The sequence below is a fragment of the Bicyclus anynana genome, chromosome 3, assembly GCF_947172395.1.
Source record: "Bicyclus anynana chromosome 3, ilBicAnyn1.1, whole genome shotgun sequence".
NCBI classification, from domain to species: domain Eukaryota; kingdom Metazoa; phylum Arthropoda; class Insecta; order Lepidoptera; family Nymphalidae; genus Bicyclus; species Bicyclus anynana.
This window is the reverse complement of record NC_069085.1, coordinates 17,730,790-17,753,824: the sequence shown is the minus strand read 5'-3', so window position 1 is coordinate 17,753,824 and position 23,035 is coordinate 17,730,790. Positions and strand designations below refer to the sequence as shown.

Here is a 23,035-nt window from a genome sequence, read left to right as displayed (position 1 = left end):
AATTTCATATGGCTATATAATTATGGCATAATTTTATAAGCTCAGCTTACCGAGCCTGTAATCGCTTCGTTTTTACAAAATATTAGCTTGAAAAAAAAATCCGTATTGTATTGTTTCCGTCTTTTTGTTATTTTTTTATTTTAGTGTACAAATAAAGAATATAAATTTAGTTTTGTACCTATATTTGCCTATTTTTGTGATCCAATTACTTTATTTGTAGCCCCATCTTTGGTAATTTTATTTGATGGACATAATAGGTGAACTCCAGAAAAATAAATTATTTCAATTAGTTTGATTATGTTTCTTCCGGGGAGCGGTGCCTGGCACTCATTCGAATCCGCTTCAACAAAATCAATACCTATTTACTTAGTACAATAATATTGTAATTTTGGCTTCCGTTGCGTGTTGATACGTCACCTCAGTCCAAATCTGATATGATTGATTTCGATCAGTGACCTTTAGGAACTTTTCGGCCGAGTTCCTCCTTTTAGCCTTTAAGTACCTATAGGACTTCCAGGTATAGACTTATTCTTTACAATGTATCTTATAACCTTTGGACTTCATGGTTCCTTATTCCTGATTCGCGTTGCGATGATACGGAATGCCCTTCCCAGCTGTAATTTTCTCTGTAACCTAAAATACCTACCTTCAAGTCAATAATGATTAGGCACATTAGAGGCAAACGCGTTTCAATTTAGGCTGTCTTACAATCAGGCGTGATCAAAGCCAAGCGCCTCAATCAAATCAATTATTACACTGGATGTCCACTGCAGGGCATAGGCCTTTTGTAGGGACTTCCAAACATCACGACCGGGCTCGACGTGCTTTCCGGGGACGAGGGTGTAACTCCACCAACTTGCTAAATCCGGATTGAAAATCTGCACTGAATATTTGTAAAAGAAAGCCAAGTAAAAAATAAATAAAAAAGGATTAAAGCCGTTTCTGAAACAACCAAGGGAAAGAACAGTCTTTAAATCTTCATGATTTAATCGGCTTGAGTTAATGCATCATTGTGTTGGCACCTCCTTCAAAGTAATCAGAAGGTAGCATACGATGTTATTTTCCGCTTTTTAGTTTATTTGTGTGATTTTTAAGTCGGTTAATTTTTTTTGTTAAAAAAATTTTTTTTTTCTATTTTTAGTATGTCTCATAGTGACCGAAAGTGCCACATTACGAGCTATTTCGGTATTCAAATTTAACACAAAATTACTACACCGATTTTTATGGAAGTTAAATGGTACCAACCTGGAAGTATCTCGTATAATACTCTTTCAAACAAAAAATGTGAAGTTATAAGGTAACAAACGTAAATAAAAATAAAAAAAAAACATACGCGAATTCGAATTGAGAACCTCCTCCTTTTTTGAAGTCGGTTGAAAATATTCTCAAACACTTTTTTTTGTGAAATAAAACGACTTAAATATAAAAAAGTGCTTTATTTATTTCATATTCGTAAACAAAGTTACATACTACAGTAACGCGCGAGTGTTGATCTACGAGAAGTATCGATGTATACAAATTGCCAACTACTTGTACTTGCGTAAATTACTAATTAACATGAGAAAGCTCTTGTATATACTCAGAGGCAAAATTATCCGCCCACTTTAATATGACGCGAGTATATTAAAGTGGTCGGATATTGTGTCTCTGAGTATATTAGTGTTTATTACTTGCAGACGACGATTTCACCCGCGTGGTTCCCGTTCCCGTAGGAATACGGGATTAAGATAGCACTCAGGGATAGTGTAGCTTCCCAACAGTGAAAGAGTTTTTCAAATCGTTTCAGTAGTTTCAGAGCCTATTGAATGCAAACAAACAAACATTTTTTTTTATTTTTATTCTTTACAAATTAGCCTTGACTACAATCTCACCTAATGGTAAGTGATGATGCAGTCTAAGATGGACGCGGGTTAATTTGGTAGGAGGATGAAATCCACACCCCTTTCGGTTTCTACACGGCATCGTACCGGAACACTAAATCGCTTGGCGGTACGTCTTTGCCGGTGGTAACCAACCAAACCAAACAATTAAGAAAATCTCAATTTGCCCAGCCGGGGATCGAATCCAGGACCTCCGTTTTGTAAATCCACCGCGCATACCACTGCGCCACGGAGGCCGCCAAAATCTTTCTTCTTTATAATATTATTAGTATAGACAGAAATACTTAAGTATAGGTAAGGGTTCATTTACACGAACGGCAACTGCTTCCGACGACCGCAGTCGACTGCAGTCCGCGACTCTTGGCGGCAGGCGACGGCGGTCGCCAACTGCAGTCGATTGCCGTTGGCTGCCGCCGAGACGTCGCTGTCTGCAGTCAGACCGCCGCCGAGAGTCGCCGACTGCAGTCGTCGGTAGAAGCTGCCGCTCGTGTAAATGAACACTAAGCTAGATTGCATTTATTTAAAAATATGTAGAAAAAGTCGTTTTCAAATTTCGAAATTACTTTACATAGAACTAAACTGGACCTAATATTTTTTTTAACAGAATAAATTCTTGTTATTTTTAATGAATTGTCTGATTGTCTGCTTTTAAAAAAATGTTTTCACTTTTATATAATTGGCAATTTATATACAATAACGTTCGTGATAGGATCTATTTTTGACATATTTTAAGACTATTTAAAAATGCAATAATAACTATTATTATTTTACGTATGTATTATTATTTTACGTACGTACGTATTTCCTATATAAAATAAAAATTAAATAACGAAGATTATTAGCGGTCTCTTTGAATGTCTTACCGACAGGCAAAGATTTTGTAACCAATTTTTGATTAATATTTTTTTTATAACTTTAAAGTGAAATAATTTTATAATTTTACATACATTTTAACTATAATAAGAATATAATAGTTTAAAATATACTGTACCTACTGTCTCAGAAATCAATAAAATAATACGTAATTTTATTTGAACAATCTTCGTTATTTAACCCGCTACTTTAATCCGAACACAAAAACATCAAAACATCACTTGGGTACTTTATAATCTGTAACTAATTAATCAATATGTGTAAAGCCTTGCACATATTGATGTGTTCGTGTTTGCGTTTGCAATAGTATACTCTACTAACAGCTCAATAATTCTCAAGTATGTAATAATCGTAATTCCGCAATAATAATTGAGGTCTTAAATAATTTTGCCACACTAAAAAATATTGGCTGGTTTGCCCGATTATTTCCATGTTATTTTTCTATGTTAGGTATTTAATAATAAAATTAATTGACCAAGCAGATGTACTCTGACGGCAACTGTAAAGTGACGTTTCAAAGGTGCTTGAAAACTAAGTGTCGTCGGGAACAAAAATCATCAATGTATGCAAGATTTATACAATACCTTATAATGTAAATACAAAAAGATTAGTGCACATATTTTAGTTACAAGTGCACTTTGTTGTTATACAATTGGCTAAATCTATTTCTAAGTTGGCATCTGATTTGTGGTTGTAATCTAAGTGACTTCTACCACTATTCTAGTTTTAAATTTCTTAAATTCTAGGTTTTACTTTACTCTAAAATTGATATATGCTAGACTGTGGTCACAATACTTGCTTTAAAAAAAGTTTTTCACTTTTTCTTATGAAAAATCTATTGGGGCGTATTAGCAGTAAAAAAATCGTGACGGCAAACGACACGACGCTATTATGTAGTAACGGCAAACGGCACGACGCTGTTATGCAGTAACGGCAAACGGCATGACGCTGTTATGCGGTGACGGGAAACAACACGACACTGTCTTGCCTTGACAGAAAAGGTGTGTTTTCGCGCTTGTATATACTTTATTTGTATCACATAATTATTCGTTCCGGGATGTTTTTTATAATTTAGTTTGATATTTTCTGCGAAAATTCTTCAAGTTCGAACGACAACGTCTCACAGATCGGACTGAAGATCTTAGAGGCACGTTCATTCCGAAACCCAAACATCCCCAGGAGACGTTAATTACGAAGAACTGCTTGCCTATTGCTTTCGCTTGGATTCGCTGGTTTTTTTTAAAGAGATTAGCAAAATAAATCAATCATCACAATTAACACTTGCTTCGTATGATCTATTTCATATTTTTATTTGTTACCTACATTTATTTATTTTGACTTTAATTTGATGCCATGCCTTGTACATATTTCGTTGGCAATTCTGTGCATTCGGCGCACAATCTAGCATTTATCTTGTTTAATTATAGAGATTAAACGAAAAAGATAGACGAAATCCCAATAAGCGATAAGCAAAACAGGCAAAAATTCTAAATAATCTTCAACTCTGTTTAAAGGGTTATTTGTTTTGACATTGCTTTCAAATATCTTTTCCGTCTAATCTACGAGTTTCTATTCTTAAAGTTTATAATTATGTATTTATTTATGTATCTTAATATCTATATCCTGATATGTACAAATTTTAGGTACTTAGCGTATAATTCTGGTCCCGCCCAGATTTTGGTCCTTGAAAACTAATTCATTTTCAATGTTACTTTACTAATTCGTTTAAAACAAATCCTGAACTAAAGTAATTTTATTAAAGACTAATAAAAATATATTTTTTCATTTATTTTTAAATCCGTTTAGTTTAGGATATGTATATGGGTCATTCCACGTCAAATCGACCAATAGTTGGACTCGACCCCTTTCGATTTGGATAAATTTTGGTCAGAAGTTTTCTTTTATCCTATAACGAAGCTCTGCCGAAGAAAAAAAATTAAAAATGTTTTTTTCAAGAGTTATGCAAAATCCAAAATTTCACTATTTTCCATATTTTTTAAATTTATGTTTTAAAAATCTCGAAAACTATTGCAATTAAAAAAATCGCTTATGGTAAACTTCAAAGGGGATACTTGGGGCTATTAAAAAAAAAAATTCCAAAAAAAAATTTTGAAAAATCTCCAATTTGTGAAATTTTGAATTTTTGAAAATTGTCAAAATTGACCGTCGACAATAAATTTTTGGCTCAAATTTTTTTGTGTACTACCTTGTACCAATCTTAAAAGATCCTGAAATTTTTGGAACTGTGTTTTTTGTTTTTTCAAAAATATGAATTTTTGAAATTTGTTAAAAAAAAATTTTTTCCTAAATTTTTATTTTTTTTTTTAATCAGTTTGGCGAATCGCGTAATTTTGATATTTTGAACAGTTGAAATTTCATTTAGTGGCATAATGATGAGAAAAAAAACATTAATGACATTTTTTGGGATCATTTTCAAAATAAAACTCGTAAAAAAAATGATACTGACACCTGTATTATCATTTGATGTTAAAGTAGAAGAAGTGGTGACATTTGTGGCGTGACGTTTGAATCTTTACGTGTAAGATAAAGTTAACCTTTCTGATTTTTATTTCGAAGACAGTCATCATTCTAGTGTAAGTGTCTAGAAATAACTCTTTCTTCAAATTCTAAACTTATAACAATTATCTTATCAAGTGTTTAATTTGAGGACATTATCTTTATCATTAGTTAAAATTTTGAGTGCAGAAAAAATAAGAGATTAGTGATGGAAAATAAAAAGTGTTCGATTGGATTATTTAAGAATGAAATATGCTCTGAAGAAAAATTTATTAATTGCAAAGATTTTTCTGACGAAGATCAGATTACTCTGAATTCTAGAAGTGGTACAGACGTTAGTTTTATTTGCTCTCAACATGACAAACAGTATCGTATCAAATATACTTCAAATCAAAAATCTTGTGCTGATCCCTTTAAACTTCATGACAGTATAGTTCGTAAATCTTTGAGACCTGTCAGTTTAAAATTGTTCGAACAGTGTAAGATAAAATCCCAGACATTTCTAAAATAATTTATTTTTCGGATGGTGCAGCATCTCAATATAAAAATCGGTACAATTTGCTGAACTTGCTGCATCATGAGGAAGATTTTCAAATACCAGCGGAATGGCATTATTTTGCAACTTCACATGGAAAAGGTCCAAGTGATGGTTTAGGCGGAACATTAAAACAGAAGGTTGACAGAGCCAACCTCCAATCTAAAGCTGACGACCAAATTTAAACACCTGATGAGCTATTCCAATGGGCAAAAGAAAATGTTCACGGAATCAATTGTGACTTTGTTTCAAATGAGCAGATTCAGCATACTCAAAAAAAACTTAACCAGAGATTTAAAAATGCTCTGCCAGTACAAGGAATCCAAAATTGTCATGCCGCTATTCCCATTTCAAGTGATGTGATGAGAGTAAAAACCTCATCCTCATCTGAGGAAGGAAAGGATTTCCGGTTAAAAAATACAGATATCTACGAGTTCGTTGAAGAACCAGATATTAAAAGCAGGTAAAAATCTGAAATTTCTGTGTTAGTACTTTATCTATTTTAAGTTTGGATTTAAAGATTTAAGTCATATTAACATTTTTCAGGTTAAGAAAAGGAAAAGGAGCAACAACAGTAACTGAAGAATTGAAGAAAAAAAAATTTTTGTAACAGAATGTCAAGTAAACTTACACGTAAAAAGCCCTATTAAATAAATTAATAACCAATAATAAACAAATATCATTAATGTTTTTTTTCTCATCATTATGCCACTAAATGAAATTTCAACTGCTCAAAATATCAAAATTACGCAATTCGCCAAACTGATTAAAAAAAAAATAAAAATTTAGGAAAAAAATTTTTTTTAACAAATTTCAAAAATTCATATTTTTGAAAAAACAAAAAACACAGTTCCAAAAATTTCAGGATCTTTTAAGATTGGTACAAGGTAGTACACAAAAAAATTTGAGCCAAAAATTTATTGTCGACGGTCAATTTTGACAATTTTCAAAAATTCAAAATTTCACAAATTGGAGATTTTTCAAAATTTTTTTTTGGAATTTTGTTTTTTAATAGCCCCAAGTATCCCCTTTGAAGTTTACCATAAGCGATTTTTTTAATTGCAATAGTTTTCGAGATTTTTAAAACATAAATTTAAAAAATATGGAAAATAGTGAAATTTTGGATTTTGCATAACTTTTGAAAAAAAAATTTTTAATTTTTTTTCTTCGGCAGAACTTCGTTATAGGATAAAAGAAAACTTCTGACCAAAATTTATCCAAATCGAAAGGGGTCGAGTCCAACTATTGGTCGATTTGACGTGGAATGACCCATATTGCATATGTTACAAGAATGAATAATCTTTTAATATCTACAAAGTTATCAAAGTGAGTTATCAAAGTTATCTACACTGACTAAAGGAGTAGATAATTATTAAAATATTTGGTGTTTCTTGTGCACAATCATTTATTTAAATTAAACTTAAATACATAACTTTCTATTGTCTTTTTGATTTAATGAAAAATTTAAACTATGTAGTTAGAACACTAAACATATAAGTATAATACATACTTATAACTAAAAAATAACTATTTATTCCTTTATAATTATTAATTTATCTATTAAATGTAGGTTACCTATGTATAAATTCGACCAATTATCTTTTTCTATATTTGGTATTTAAAACTTGTATAAATAAAAATCGACTACCTAAAAGTAAATATACTTACGTTGAATTAATTAATTAATTAGTGATCACCTCAAAACTGGGCAAAATTGATAGAATTTTTTATGAGTGTGTAGAGTGTAGGTCACTTCTAGATTCCAGTAGATTAGTCGTATTTTCCAGTTCTATGCCAGGCTAGATCTCTTGGCTTGGTTTGTACCAGCACAGTTTTCCGATATATATAAATATTTTAAATTGAAAATAATCATAATACAGAACGCTTAACTTGCAACCAACGATATATCTAGTGATGAGAAATGGGGAAAATTTCAACCAATAGCGGCGCAACGGCAAGTATCGCTATGTCTTTCATTGCGTTGGGACGAAAGATATGAGACTGGGACAACTCCGCCGCCATTGGTCGATATTTTGCATATTTCTCATCACTTGGTCGCATGCTAGACATACTAGATTGCAAAATTTGTCGAGCCTATTAATTTATTAATAAATTGAATAAGTATACCTATTACGAATTTATTTATAATTTATATGTTATTACGAATCTCTAAATTAGCTATAAATAAAATATTATATATAACATTCATTCTTCCACTACACTTTAGGTACTTAAAACATTTTTCTATATGTGCTATAATTTTCAAAACAGGTAATCTAAAATAAAGGGATCACAATTTTCAGTAGGTATTCGTATACGAAAACACTTAAGTTTTAGGTATAATATGTGCGTTAATTTAATAATTAATTAAAGCATGATATATATTATACATATAGGTACATATTTCTTCCTATCTTACACATAAAATTAACTTAGATATTTCTATACATAGCTTTGTGACTTAATTTTCAATTATTAAACCTGTAAATCTTATCAGTTAATTGTATAAAACGACTAGAAGATGATTTACGCTAGATCGATCAGTATCTATGTGAAACTAAACTTTACATATTTTTATGAAGTAGTGCGGATCTTGCTCGGTTTAATATGATTACAAGATCCGTGCCGAGTCCTGTGCTACGCGGGTTTATGCTACAGGTATTGCATGATGCCGTACCGTTCTGCCTCGGCCCGTCGTAGGCACATGCTACGACGGGCCGAGGCGGTTTTTTCGTGCCGTGACGCTCGCTGTTATGAATGTGAGGCTAATCCAAGGCTCAGGTACGATTCGTCCTCGCTACATTGTAGCATAAATTATCTTTTATGCAAACATGAGGCACAGAAGGCTCATTTCTGTCTCGCAAGTCGGCCTAAAATGCCACTGAATTATTATTATTTTTTTGTTTTTTTTTACAATTTAGTCCTTGACTACAATCTCACCTGATGGTAAGTGATGATGCAATCTAAGATGCGGGCTAACTTGTTAAGAGGAGGATGAAAATCCACACTCCTTTCGGTTTCTACACGGCATTGTACCGGAACGCTAAATCGCTTGGCGGTACGTTTTTGCCTTCGACTAGCCAAAATAAATATCGCGAAAACAAATTAACATATTGTCGACAAATAGCGGTGAACCGAAAAAATCGCTCTCTCTTTCGTCCTAGAGAGTGCGGTACTTCCGATTCCAATGCCATTAGTCGATTATAGTCTTTTCATTCTACGATATATTATTATGTCGTGTCTTCGCTTAGTAAGCCTTTATCAGATTGCACAATTGATAATCCTATATATTACCACACCGAATACCTAGAATGGTGAAAACGAGGCAGGTCCAAGGCGCGGGCACGGTTCGTACTCGACACATTGTAGCATAAGTCATCCTTTTTATAAACGTGAGGAACCTCAAGAGCTCGTTCACATTTCGTCCCAGCGACGTTGTAACATATATCATTTTTACATATGAGTATTCATGGTGATCTCCCCAGTGCTCTGCTCGTACAGCCTCCGGACTTGGTCGTGTGTCACCTGGGAGACGGTCGGCACTTTGGGGACGTTGTTCAGCATTGGTTTAACCTGAAACAGAGTTAGTTTTTATCGTTGAAATGCCGAACAAACGGCCAACATACGTGGGTTACACTGAGATAAAAATTCTGATGCGCCATACTTAAAATACGTAGGAAACCAGACATCTTTATGTAACATGGTGTTGCTTCTAAACTGCACAGTAAGCTGCATCATTACTAAGTATACGGCATCTATTGTACAATTTGAGCTGTTTACCTTATTGTTACCCATAGAGATGTAGCCGTTGCCGACGGTGCCGTTGGGCAGCGTGCCGTTGGGCAACGTGCCGTTGGGCAGCGCGCCGTTCCGCGTCACCCCGTTGGCCACGCCCACGCCGACGCGCGACACTGCGTGAGCGAACTGTTGCACCACTGTTCCTTCTGAACAAAACAATTGCTATGACATTGTTATATCGTAGTCAATATATTCAAGGAAATCTGTTTGGTTTTGGGTGTAATGGTAAGATGATAGACCAAGCGTGTTTGTGTGTATACTGTATAAGCCAATAGCTTCACGTTAAAGCAACCCGACTCATCACCGAGAGGTCGTGTTTCATTCCCACGAGCTGGAATAGTCCAGCCCAGCAGTATCCATTCAGTAGTAGTACTAACTCCTATAACAACGCCTGGGTTAGGCCTTAGTCCACGCTGGCCCAATGCTGATTGGCAGAATTCACACACGTTGAGAATTAAGAAAATTCCCAGGTATGCAGGTGTCCTCACGATGTTTTTCCTTCACCGTTTGAGACACGTGATATTTAATTTCTTAAAATAATATTTTAAAGATAATATTAGTAGGAGATAAAGGCGATTTGATATTCGATGCGTGGCAAATTTCAAAGTGTACTTATTTATGTTATGATGTGAAAATCGCGTCAAAATCGAAAATCTTTTGAATGACAACCGCACTGTAATCAGTGGATCCCTTTTGTACTCCGTTCAAGTTTTCGTCTAAGTTTTACACACCAATGCCCTTTCTGTCAACTGACTTTTGTCAAACGCTTGTTTGTATCTACCTAAAGCATCATTGGGTACATCCAGAAGTTCTAAGATTTAATAGACAAACTATAACTACCTTCTTCAAAATTATAGTCTTAAAGGCAATCACTGTAAACCTATCAGATTAAAGTCATGGTTACAACTCAGTTACATTTATTGACTCACCTCGGTTATGGTGTGTTTCCAGTGTTTGTGTCTTTGGACGGATAGTTTTATTTGTGTCCGGCTGTGGAATAGTAGCTATCGCCTCCGCTTTCTCCATCTCTTCTAGAAGAACCCGCGTGAACTCGGCCTGAACATCTGAGGAGTCTGTGTCACCATCCACCTGATAATGTTAATAAGCATTGACATATATTTGCAAAAACAATTGTCATCATCACTCACTCACCTAAGGAGACTTGAATTAGTGACGCAATATTCGGACCTAAGTCACTTAAAATTTGAATCTTTGAATGGATTTTTATCATTTTAACGTCTAAGGGTGGTAAAGGGGTATTTTTAGTTGGCCAACTATCGAACAACTAAATTGCCAACGCTAACAACTTAGTTGCGCAACTATCCTAATCGAAAGTCAATCGCTACTCTGATAGTGCTGATTAGTTGCTGTAGATGTGCGGGTTGTCATATATCGCTATACATGTTAATATTCTCGGCAACTTAGTCGGCCAACTAAAAGTTGCCAGTGAGCGGAGCTCTAAAAGGAAAACAAGGAAGAGATGGAACTTGAATCTGTACTTTGGATCGCCGCGGATATCTGCTAGCACAACTAAATGCATGAAAATGACTCACAATAACTAGCCGATGTTGCTGGTCTAAGCTCTTAAGCATGGGCAAGCTCAGTTCTCGGAATACTTCCAGCCGTCTTCTAAAGGCAGCCACAGAGTCGTCCCTTCGACCTCGCCCAAGTTGCAGCTTCGAACAGTCCAGAAGAACCATGCGAGGCTCGATTTTGAACTGAAAAAAATTGTTTTGAGGAATTAGAGAATCGAAGGCTGACTGAGATTCTTCTTTATGCGCAGCTTTAAGTGATTTATGTTCTATGCTTCTGACCGGTAACTTTAAAGTGCGAATGGGTTTATTTGTTTTATATTTATGTAAGCTGCTAAAGTGCCTAATCTTCCTCTATTCTGACCAGAGGCGGATTATCCGTAAGGCAAACTAGGCACGTGCCTAGGGCGTGTAGTTACAAGGGGCGCGCGAGTTCAGAATTTCTAAATAAATAATGAAAATAACATATCGACGATTAATAACTAAATGCTGATCTATAATCTAAATCACTAGTGATATATTCATAACACACCATAATCTGTCAACACACATAAAGGCCTATTTCTCAGAGCAGAGAGGAATCATGAATTTCGATATTCGTTCTGTCGTCCCTCTTGATTAATTCACACTTCTAACGTCATATTTCAATTGCGCATTAGCGTAGGTCCTGGTCTACTAAAGTCTAGGGTTTGATTATACAACGTCATCGTAATTACAAAAACAACTAGTTTTATGATGATGACTATTACGATAGCCATGTACAGGGGCGCCGATAAAGTGATTGCCTAGGGCGCTCTGGACCTTTAATCCGCCACTGATTCTGACTATAATTCTAAAGATTATTGAATACTTCAGTCACTCAATAGCTTCACAGTTAAAGAGTCATTCAATATAAACGGCGGGGATAGGGTTTTATCCGCACTTTATGTTAGGGTTCTGACCTACCCACTCCTAGCGCTTTAAAGTTTTTCGCTTAGTTAGAGAGAAAGAGGAACATTGGTCACATTAAAAAAAATATTTGACTAATATTCTTTAAAACAGACAGATGGACAATGAAGTGATCGCTCACAAGGGTTCCTATAACACCAAGAGGTACAGAACTCCTTAGTATTCATAGTTTAAATTGATTACAATCCTAATTTCCTTCTTTAAACTGTTAACTAATTTTACTATACATTTTTACCTCATTCTCAAACTCTTCCATCTGTTCAACATCCCTGGGATATCCATCCAGGACGATCCCAGTTCCACTCCGCGCTGCATCATTGACAGCTGTTACCACGAGCTTGGTGACCAGGTCTCTTGGCACCAGTTCTCCCCCGCTGATGGCCGTGCGAGCGATGGCACCGTCCGAGGCTGGTCCACCACCAGCGTCTGCTAACGCTCGAAGGCGTTGTCCCAAGCTAAAAAGATAAAAAGAAGTTTCTTCATCATCATTCATCACCACATATTTTAACGGCTCACTACCGACCAGGCCTTCTTCCTTATAGGAGAGGAATATAAAGCTTTGACCTACTATACTGTTCCACCTACTGCGGGTTGGTCGGCTTAGGGTGATAATGTTAAACTCATTAACGACCACTATCAGATGTTAATGATAATGATCGATACTGACGGCTTAACGTGCTCTCCGAGGGGGTGTAACACCACCAACTGTGGGCTAAGACTTTTGAACCAAGAATTTCTTAAAGGAAAGAAACTTAGTAACTAGATGACTAAGCGAGTCATGACCAAATAGAAACGAACGAAGAATTAGCCAATAATTCTTAGAGTAAATTTTATAAGGTGCTTCAAAATATTCGTAGTGATAAGTAAAGTGGCAATTTGTAGGTACCAGTGGTACATTAAAAAAAAAAATACCCGACCGAATTGAGAACCTCCTCCTTTTTGAAGTCGGTTAAATATGACAAAATACAAAGCTTCCAGCTTCTTTGTGAAAAAAACTCTAAGTATTTGGTAGGTGTACGGTGTGTTGTGCCCTCGTTGTACCTATTCAGTACTCTAGCATCTTCATATAGCAATCTATATTCGGCTCACTGTTGAGCACGAGTCTCCTCTAAAAATGAGGGGTGTTAGGCCTTATAGTCCACCACGCTGGCCCAGTGCGGATTGGCAGAAAATTCTCAGGTAGGCAAGGTATTCTCACGATGTGTTCCTTCGCCGTTTCGCAAGCCTAAAAAAAAATAGTATGACAAACCTGAAATGAGCCCAGCCATCTCTTTGTAATATGGAACCGTCACACAAAGCTGACTTGTTGCTGCCAGGTCCGCCTACCACCCATAGTGTAGGGGGTACTGTAGTTTTGGTCCCACGGACTCGAATGACTTCTGTCTGTATACAGAAGAAAACGAATATGGTTATTTGAAAATAAACAAAATGGTCTTATAAGGCCTTAACAGCCTAACTAACACCACAGAAAACATATGTATGCTAACACTAAAATAAAATCTTGTAACTTGTAAGCAGTTAAAGGAAATAACATACTAGTCGAAAGGACACTCAAGGTCACTCTCTTCCAGCAAAAGGTAAATGTTGCCAGTTTTTTACATGGACCTGCTTCTAAAAATTATTGTAGGAAATTGAAGTCTGAGGTGGATATGACGTCGCTCGATCTCGTGTTGGCTTGTGCCGACGCTAGGTGGCGCGACTTGTTTCTTTAAAGAGTAGGAAGTTAGGGAAGGATAGCCATCAGGTGGGAACGACTGGCGATATAAGGCGCTCGCCGTACGGTCTAGCTCATACTTGTCGTGGCGTGTCGTTCGATCCGTCCACACTTTTTGTTGGATAATCCTTCATGGGTGATTTTAGGATATGCGGGGAGAGTGACTTGAGTGGAAAAGGGGAGTGTTATTTAACTGTCCAGGACGTCATTAACCCTACATATATCAGTCACAAGTCCGTGACTCCACTCAAGGTCATTCTCTTTTATTCTAGGGTCTTGTTTTGGTTACAGTTTGCATTGTCTTGACAAATACATATTGTGAATTTTATCCTTTCTTCGGCGTAAGTTTTCTTATTTTTGTAATCAACTTCTGAGTCATTACATTACATAAAGGTTTACCGTTTATCTAATTCTAAACGATACAGAAATAACTTTTATATGATCGTTTGCAATTAATTATTTATTCTATGTTACCGCATGTGATGTATACCTATCTCGGGAAATAAAAGATATATTGTCGACCAATAGCAGCGGAATCGAATATATAGTTTTCTCTTTCGTTGCTAAGGGGCGAAAGACAGAGTACTCGATGCCTCTCTTCACGAGTTATCTCGTGGCATACATCCTAGGCCTATTCGAATGAATCTTATGGAGAAAATCACAATTTCTGTGTGTCTGTAATATTGACGATTGTTGCATAGAAATAAATCAATAATAGAAATAGACTCACTCGCAATTGAGTCACTTATGTGTTGTGTGACTTGGCCTTAAAAAATCTCTGAAAATTTCCTCACCTTAGGACTGACAACCCTGTCGATGCCATTCACTGGCATGACTTTCGGAATCTGCGTAGCGTTTGGCATACTGGCGACTTTTGGCATCGTCTCAATATGCACGGGTACTGGTGGAACGGTCGGCGCTATGGTGGACGGTAGAGGCTCGTCGTCAATGTCCACGTCTTGCGTGAACATCCCGTTGTGGTTCCTCGTCGGTACCGGTTCCACGCCTATAATTTCACCTGGTATTACTGCATACAGAAAAAGTTATCTATCGTTACTAACGCTACGGGCAAAATTGCGGCGTTCGCTCGCATCTACGGTGGCGTGCAAGCGTAATTGCAAGCAAGGTAATGAAATCAGAGAAGGCGTTATTTGAACACGTTGCTACGATAGGGTAGTTTATTTATTTATTTATTTTTAAGAAAAATCAACAGCGTTACCAAGAATACAATTATACAATATTTCCTGTATGTTACAGCCAATTACAGATTTTCCATAGTTAAAACAATTTATAAAAAAGCACAATCTGAGAATACATTCAAGAAAAGGAAATAATAAAAAAAAGAGAGAGAAAAAAAAATCACATTAAAACGTATGTATGAGTGAACGTTGGTATGAGAAATTGTGTGTGTGTGTGGTTGAGTGCGGTGTGTTGTGTGTGTGTGTGTGTGTGTGTGTGTGTGTGTGTGGTTGGGTGCGGTGTGTTGTGGGTGTGTGTGTGTGTGTGTGAAGACAGTGTGTGCCAAGTAATTAACTATTTAGTTTCTCATATCAAATTTAATATAAACAATATTAATTTCAAATATTATTTAAACGGGTACATACATAAAACGACGAGATTTTTAATGTCGTGTCGTTTATGCGATGTCGTGAGTGTGGTATGCCTAAACAGACAAAAACGTGAGGTTGTTGAATGAAAAAAGAACAAGAAAGAGGGTAGATCGATTCTGCCCCTAACAGCTGACTTCACTTCTCATCTCGCGACTTCAGTCCCGTCGTGACCACGATCCATGCAACTGGGTCGAAATATCGACATTAAAAATCTCGTCGTTTTATCGTGGTATGTACCCGCTTAAATAATATTCGCAATGAACAACCGCGAAATAAGTTTTAAAGTCATTAATATTAATTTCGCATAGTCCATGGAATAAGGGTCCGATATATATCGATATTAGTTAATAAAAGTTAAGAATTTCATAAAAAAACTGCGGTAATTTAAAAATCTCAATTTCGTATATGTCAACTAACATACGTCAAAGTTAGTTAGTATTCCCAAGAACACTGAGTTTCCTGGTATAACTAACTACTGGACTAACCAGCAGTGGCGAAGGCTGAAATTTTGTCAAAGGCAATCTCAAGAAAGGGAACTATATACCGCGTATACAATAATGAATATGTGTGGACATTTAAGTGGTAACCCGGCGGTAATCGGTTTGTATGGAATCTTCGCCGCTGCTAACCAGATAGGTTAATGTTAATTCATACCACGAGGGCCAATTCCAACACCATTCATGTTCTGTTCTTCGACTGCTCCCAAAATCTGTAACACCGCTGCCCGAAAGTCCTTGTAAACTTCTTCGGGGTTCCGTTCGCCGTTCACCTGTGATTGTGAAAGAAAGTTAAATGTTATAGCTTGGCAAATTCGTTCGTAACACTCCCGATGGTCCGCGCGGGCCGGGAGGAGGGTAGCGGTGCGTCGCGCGCTCAACTTCACACTCGCGCAGTCCTTTACCCCGTTGCCCGCATATCATTTGTAAAGATGGATTAGGATGAAAATAATGAATTCAGCTTATTTTCCATGTTGGCCAATATTATTTCGCCTTAAATTCTAATGGAGTAATATAGTAAAAAATACAAAATTTTCAGTATATTTTTCATTTCTGTATCGTATTGAAAGTTTTCCAAAAGTGAGCCAAATTTTGGACTTTTTTTACCGAGTCTTTTACAAGTTCCTACTTTTGAAAATCACATTACTGTTTGTCTCTAGCGGTTTGGAAGGCATAATCTTGATAATCTTGTATGTAGTCGACAAGAAGCTTCCACCTTCAGACAGGAAGTAAAACTATAAGAAATTGTAATGTTGTCATCAATTGTAAATTATAATATTGTATGATTTTTTCAAAAGAGCAACTGTTGAGTTCCGGCCGGTGGTAGAATCTTTACAAATAGTCAATTTACTTGTAATAAATGAATTTTGAATTTTGATGTTAGGTGGCTAACTTTAGTCTATTTAATCTGGTTGGATCCGATACCAATTCAAATAACATATTTAAAATTCGATTGTCAGTTGGTAGCGAAGGAACAAATCTCATCAAATATGACCTAAACACCTGCACGAAATACATTTCTAAACGCAAAGCTAACAAGGCTGTTTAAAGTTTTATATTTCTAGAAGCTAGTAATACGGTAAGATCGAATTTCAAAAGGTCAACTTACAAATATTTATAATTTTTATTAACCTTCACTTAAAAACTTTAACAATACGGAAGGGTGTACATTTTATGGAATGGGTCGGTTTTCTGTTATTTATTTATTCCTCCAGGAATTATTTTAGGATAAAACGTATTTCGTATTTTTATTCATATAAATCGTATTTTTGACCGACATTAGAGCAGCATGGCGGGTCTAGCCTCCTTTTCGTTCATCATTCATAGGAAATTAGGAGGAAGTTGCGGTTTTATTTGTACGTACGTATTGTTTAACGACTGCCATACAATCAGAGAATCAGATATAAAAAAAAAAGTATTCTGGCCCATGAGGGGATCGAACCCGCGACCTTCGCGTTATTAGCACGACGCTCTAACCAACTGAGCTAATGGGCCGGTTGGTCAAACTGACGAAAACAGACGTGTTTATCAGATAGCATGGGTACGGTGACAGTCGCCTTCATTCATAATACATACTATTATCGTTCATCATCATCATTATCAACCCATATTCGGCTCACTGCTGAGCTCGAGTCTCCTCTCAGAATGTCAGGTCAGGCCAATAGTCCACCATGCTGGCCCAATGCGGATTGGCAGACTTCACACACGCAGATAATTAAGAAAATTCTCTGGTATGCAGGTTTCCTCAAGATGTTTTTCCTTCACCGTTTGAGGCGTGATATTTAATTTAATTAAATATCACGCCTCAAACGTTTAAATTTAATTTCTTAAAATGCACACAACTGAAAAGTTGAAGGTGCATGCCCCGGACCGGATTCGAACCCATACCCTCCGGAATCGGAGGCAGAGGTCATATCCACTGGGCTATCATGGCTCTATTATCGTTAATCGCGGCAAACTTTCCAGAGTGAAACGAACTGTCACCCGCACTATCCTACATGAAACGAACTGTAATTGTCTTAATTTCATTTAAGTAGTTTGTAAACAACGAAAGTTATATAAACAAATAATACCAAAATATTGTCTACAATGTCGAGTATTCAAGAAGTCTAAAAACTATATACGTATAGGTACATAAACATCTATATATATAAAAGAAAGTCGTGTTAGTTACTCCACTTATAACTCAAGAACGGCTTAACCGATTTAGCTGAAAATTGGCAGGGAGGTAGTTTAGAGCCAGGAGAAGGACATAGGATACTTTTTATAAAAAAAATATAAATAAAATAAAAGTCGGGTTTTTCTTCCTAACGCTATAACTCCAGAGGGCACGAACCGATTTCCACGGTTTTGCATTCGTTGAAAAGGTCTCGGGCTCCGTGAGGTTTATAGCAAAGAAAATTCAGGAAAAATTTCAACGTAGGGTAGGAGTAGGGTAAGGGTAGGGTAGGGGTAGGGTAGGGGTATGGTAGGGGTAGGCTAGGGGCTGGGTAGGGGTAGGGTAGGGGTAGGGTAGGATTAGGGTAGGGATAGAGTAGGGGCAGGGTAGGGGTAGGGTAGTGGCAGGGTAGGGGTAAGGTAGGGGCAGGGTAGGGGTAGGGTAGGGTAGGGGTAGGGTAGTTGAAAATTTACATCGAGTTTTACGCGGACGAAGTCGCGGGCGTCCGCTAGTATAATGTAAGTAAACACAAAATTGTGCATATGTGCCCTAAGTTGGCTCAGTGGAGTATTCAGATCACTTTTGCGGCGATTTTGTAGGCACGTAACATGTCTGATTGTAGAAAATCTTTGATCAAGATAAAATGTATTTAATTTTTGTTTTTTTTTTAGAATAATTTTACTGTTTAAATTAACTATATTTAAACAGTTAACAAAAAAATATTAATGAATTTATTAATTATTTTGTTTGTCGTAAATTTCAAACATTATCCATAATATTACATGTGTAAACTTTCAAGTCAATATTTTGACCTGTAAGTTTACACGTGTAAAACCTTAGTTAAAATTGGATGAAAATGCATGTAGTGACGTCATTCTGAATCCAATGTATCGAATTCCTAAAGATGGCGGACCTATTACATTCTGTACACGCAAACAATACGAGTATCTATGCGCGTAAAAGATTTTGAAATACGAGGGTATTTTTTTTAGAAGCTAGGGTTCCTTGTGAAAGAAAAAAATCTTATTTATTTTACAACTTTACTATAAAATAGTAAAGTTTTAAAATAGTAAAGCATTTAATTTATAAAATCACAAAAGTTGATTTTGAAATTTTATAATCTTTTTAACCGACTTCAAAAAGGAGGAGGTTCTCAATTCGGTCGGTATTTTTTTTTTTTTTATGTATGTACACCGATTACTCAAAGACGCCTGGACCGATTTCAAAAATTCTTTTTTTTGTTTGAAACGGTATAGTACCCATTTGGTCCCATTGCCATCATGTCAAGATCTGATGATGGAATCCTGGAGAAATTGAGGGGAACTTTCGAAAATTATATGGGTGTCTAGTGTGTTCGTAAACTTTTCCATTTAGTAGTTTTAAGCACTACAATTTCATGAAGGTTTAAAATCGATCTGATGATGGAGCCATAAAATAGACGAGGGAACTCCTCGGCGATTTACAGCAGTTACCTTGTGTTTGGGCTTGATTAATTTGTATTAATGAGAACTTTACACATAGATAGGTTGTGACTGTCATTTAGGGGTTTGGTGATGAAGACCAAGGACAATTAAGGGAAATCCTTAACAGTTTACAATAACTACCTTGTGTTTGGCCTTGATTAATTCGTATTGCTGAGAACTTTGTACTAAGATGGGTTGTGACTGTCATTAGGGGTCTGATGATGAAGACCAAGGTCAATTAAGGGAACCCCTTAACCGTGTACGGTAGCTACCTTGTGCTTGGGCTTGATTAATTTGTATTGCTAAGAATGTTGTACCAAGATGGGTTGTGACTGTCATTAGGGGTCTGATGTGTTCGTTTGAGATGAAATTTTACACTAAAAATGGAAAAATAATGAAAATTTTAATAAAAAAAATACAACCAACTTCAAAACCAAAAAACGTACCCAGTAAACTAAAAAGCGAAAAATAACATCATAATATGTTCTACCTGCTGATCAGTATGAAGGCGGTGCTTAGCCAATTTTAACACACGTGGTGGTGTTAAAATATAAGTACCTATACGTCAAAAACTTCAGGTCGTAGAGTGAGGCACAGAACGGGGATGATGACTAGGTTTGAATATATAGATTTAGCTATCATTGTATTATAGATTTAAATAATAGCATCTGACGTAGATTATGAGTAATTTGTCCTTTACTTCCACCTCGAATGCAGGTCTTGGGCCCCGCCCCATCTCACGTGTAAAAGAAACAAGTCGTGTATCTATTATGGAGGACGAGGTCTCATAGGGAATAGACAATATTCAAGGCATTAAATTTTCAGGGGCCCGCCTCGCAGCTGGTCTGTCTCACGTCCTCTATAACTTCGCGTATGGTGACCGACAAATGACATAGACAAAACTTTATTGAATATTAGTAGAACGACAGAAAACGTATGTACAAGTCAGTGGCGTAGCTTGTCTTGGAGGGGTCCTGTATCAAAGTTAGTTGGGGGGTCCAATAGACGAGCGACAAATCCCGAAAATCTCTTATCGTTTTTTTTCCGGGAAGCACCAAACTAAGTGAGTCTGTGGTTTAAATTTTGCTCATTTTTGCTTTCACACTCAAGGGGGCCCCCTATCAAAGATACGGCTGATACGTCGGTAGCGACGCCCCTGGTACAAGTACAGAACCCTGTTATTTCATGAGCGCAGCTAACACAGGGAATACGGAGATAAAAGGATAAAGGCCTATGTCACTCCCTGATAATGGGGATGATGACTAGGTTTGAATCTATCAATTATAAGAGACATTCATGTAAATAAGGTGAATATTAAATAATTAATATGTAAAACAGAAAGATTGACTGGATGGTTGCAAAATAAATAGGAATATGAATTTTGTAAATATTAATTACGATTACGATAAAAGAATTATTACTAAAATTCTTTTATCGTAATTATATAAAAAGCCGTGATAGCCCAGTGGATATGACCTGCCTCCGATTCCGGAGGGTGTGGGTTCGAATCCGGTCCGGGGCATGCACCTCCAACTTTTCAGTTGTGTGCATTTTAAGAAATTAAATATCACGTGTCTCAATCGGTGAAGGAAAACATCGTGAGGAAACCTGCATACCAGAGAATAATAGGGATGATGACAGTTTTTTTAAATTGTATATAAATTAAGAGTATACTAATAGTAAAGCAATTTTGTAAAAGGAACAGGGTATCTGCGATCGTTACTTTCGGAGCTACAGGGATTTAAAGAGTTAGATTTGCGGCGCTGCCGCGGATCCCTGAAAAACGCCCCATACAAAATGGCTCAAAATAATGACGTCATAGGCAATGTAATGATCGTTAGATTTGTATGCGCGTTCAAATAAAATTACTAATATCTTTGTTATTTGTGCGTTTATGCTTATAGTTCATATATTAAAAAATGTCACATTTAATGTAAGGAAGCTAAAACTGTATGAATTTTCATCTAATTACGATAAAATATTTTTAATAGTTTTTGAAATTTTATAATCTCATTTATTTTGCAAATATCCAGACAATCTTTGCTTTTTATGTATAAATTAGTTAACATTGACCCTATTTACCCGAATGTATCATAAAAATCAATATATTGAAACCTAGTCATCATCCCCATTCTCTGCGTGTGTGAAGTCTGCCAATCCGCATTTCGTCAGCGTGGTGGACTATCGGCCTAACCCCTCTCATTCTGAGAGGAGACTCGAGCTCAGCAGTGAGCCGAATATGGGTTGATGACGTAGATGAAAATTCATACATTTTTAGCTTCTTTACATTAAACGTTACATTTTTCAACACAATGAACTATAAACATAAACGCACAAATAACAAAGACATTTGTAATTTTGTTTGAACGCCTACACAGGGAATCAACGACGTCATTAATTCGTGCCATTTTATATTGGGCGTTGAATGGGCGTGCGTTTTTCTGGGACCAGTGGCAGTGCCCCAAATCTGACCCTTTAAATCCCTGTTCATTCTATCCATACCTTTTACTTAGCAATCGTATCGTAGGTACCGAAACACATATGTTATCTGTGCCGAAACGCGAAATAGGTTAGCGATACGTCTTTGCCAGTAGGTTGGTAACAAAAACCTACCTACCTTTAGAAAATATAAAATTCTAAACTAACCCGTGCTGGGGATCTTTGTTCAGTAGCACACTACCAACTGCGCCAAAAAGGTCGTCAAATAATGTATTGATTACTGAACTCCAGAGCCTATTTTATCATCATCAACCCATATTCGTCTGTTGAACACGAGTCTCCTCTCACAAAGAGAGGGATTAGGCCTTAATCCACCACGCTGGCCCAATGCGGATTGGAAGACCTCACACACGTAGAGAATTAAGAAAATTCTCAGGTGTGCAGGTTTCCTCACTATGTTTTTCCTTCTCCGTTTGAGACATGTGATATTTAATTTCTTAAAATGCAGATAACTGAAAAGTTGGAGGTACATGCTCTGGACCGGATTCGAACGCCTTCCGAATCGAAGGAAAAGGTCCAATCCACTTGGGCTATTTAATGCATAGACACAAATATTTTCCTTTATAATATGAAGTGTAGATTTTGATAATTTGTGCATTCGATGATGTATTTCCATGAGTCGACCATGATAACACTACAGAAATACTGCACAAAATCTCATAGGTCTATTGTCATTATCAGTGAATTGAGAAGAATGTTGGCACATCGCCTATTTACAACATCTTAGCAAGGCCTTGGGTTATTTTAATTAAAGTACAAATGATCTAATAAATGTATATGTTACGTTTAAAGATAGAAAACGCTCAGTGAGCGGAAAAATAGCTCACATCGCGTTGTGGTCACAGTAAAACATCCACATGGCGAAATTCGTGTTACGGCTCTAATGAAAACGCGCACGACGCGGTGTAGCAATCACAGAAATACCAAATAGCGAAATTCGTGTCGTGGCTGACATGCTATGCGATCTCAACGCGTTGTGAGCGCTATTTTTCCGCTAATATTTGAGCGTAA

At 36.4% G+C, this 23,035-nt stretch overlaps 1 protein-coding gene and 1 non-coding gene across 2 annotated transcripts in view; both read right to left on the bottom strand.

The window, feature by feature from the left end:
• Nucleotides 1-9,130: 9,130 nt before the first annotated feature.
• Nucleotides 9,131-23,035, bottom strand: part of LOC112047946 (uncharacterized) — a 38,071-nt gene continuing 24,166 nt past the window's right edge. The window contains exons 6-13 of the mRNA XM_052891189.1: nucleotides 16,062-16,176; nucleotides 14,592-14,824; nucleotides 13,333-13,466; nucleotides 12,319-12,538; nucleotides 11,157-11,321; nucleotides 10,572-10,692; nucleotides 9,586-9,749; nucleotides 9,131-9,378 (exon numbers count right to left, since the gene is read on the bottom strand). Of these exons, the coding sequence (XP_052747149.1) occupies nucleotides 9,259-9,378; nucleotides 9,586-9,749; nucleotides 10,572-10,692; nucleotides 11,157-11,321; nucleotides 12,319-12,538; nucleotides 13,333-13,466; nucleotides 14,592-14,824; nucleotides 16,062-16,176 (1,272 nt within the window). The 3' untranslated portion in view covers nucleotides 9,131-9,258. The remainder of the gene's footprint in view (nucleotides 9,379-9,585; nucleotides 9,750-10,571; nucleotides 10,693-11,156; nucleotides 11,322-12,318; nucleotides 12,539-13,332; nucleotides 13,467-14,591; nucleotides 14,825-16,061; nucleotides 16,177-23,035) is intronic.
• On the bottom strand, nucleotides 17,325-17,398 carry Trnai-aau (transfer RNA isoleucine (anticodon AAU)). The gene has a single exon. It is a non-coding gene; the product is annotated as a tRNA-Ile (tRNA).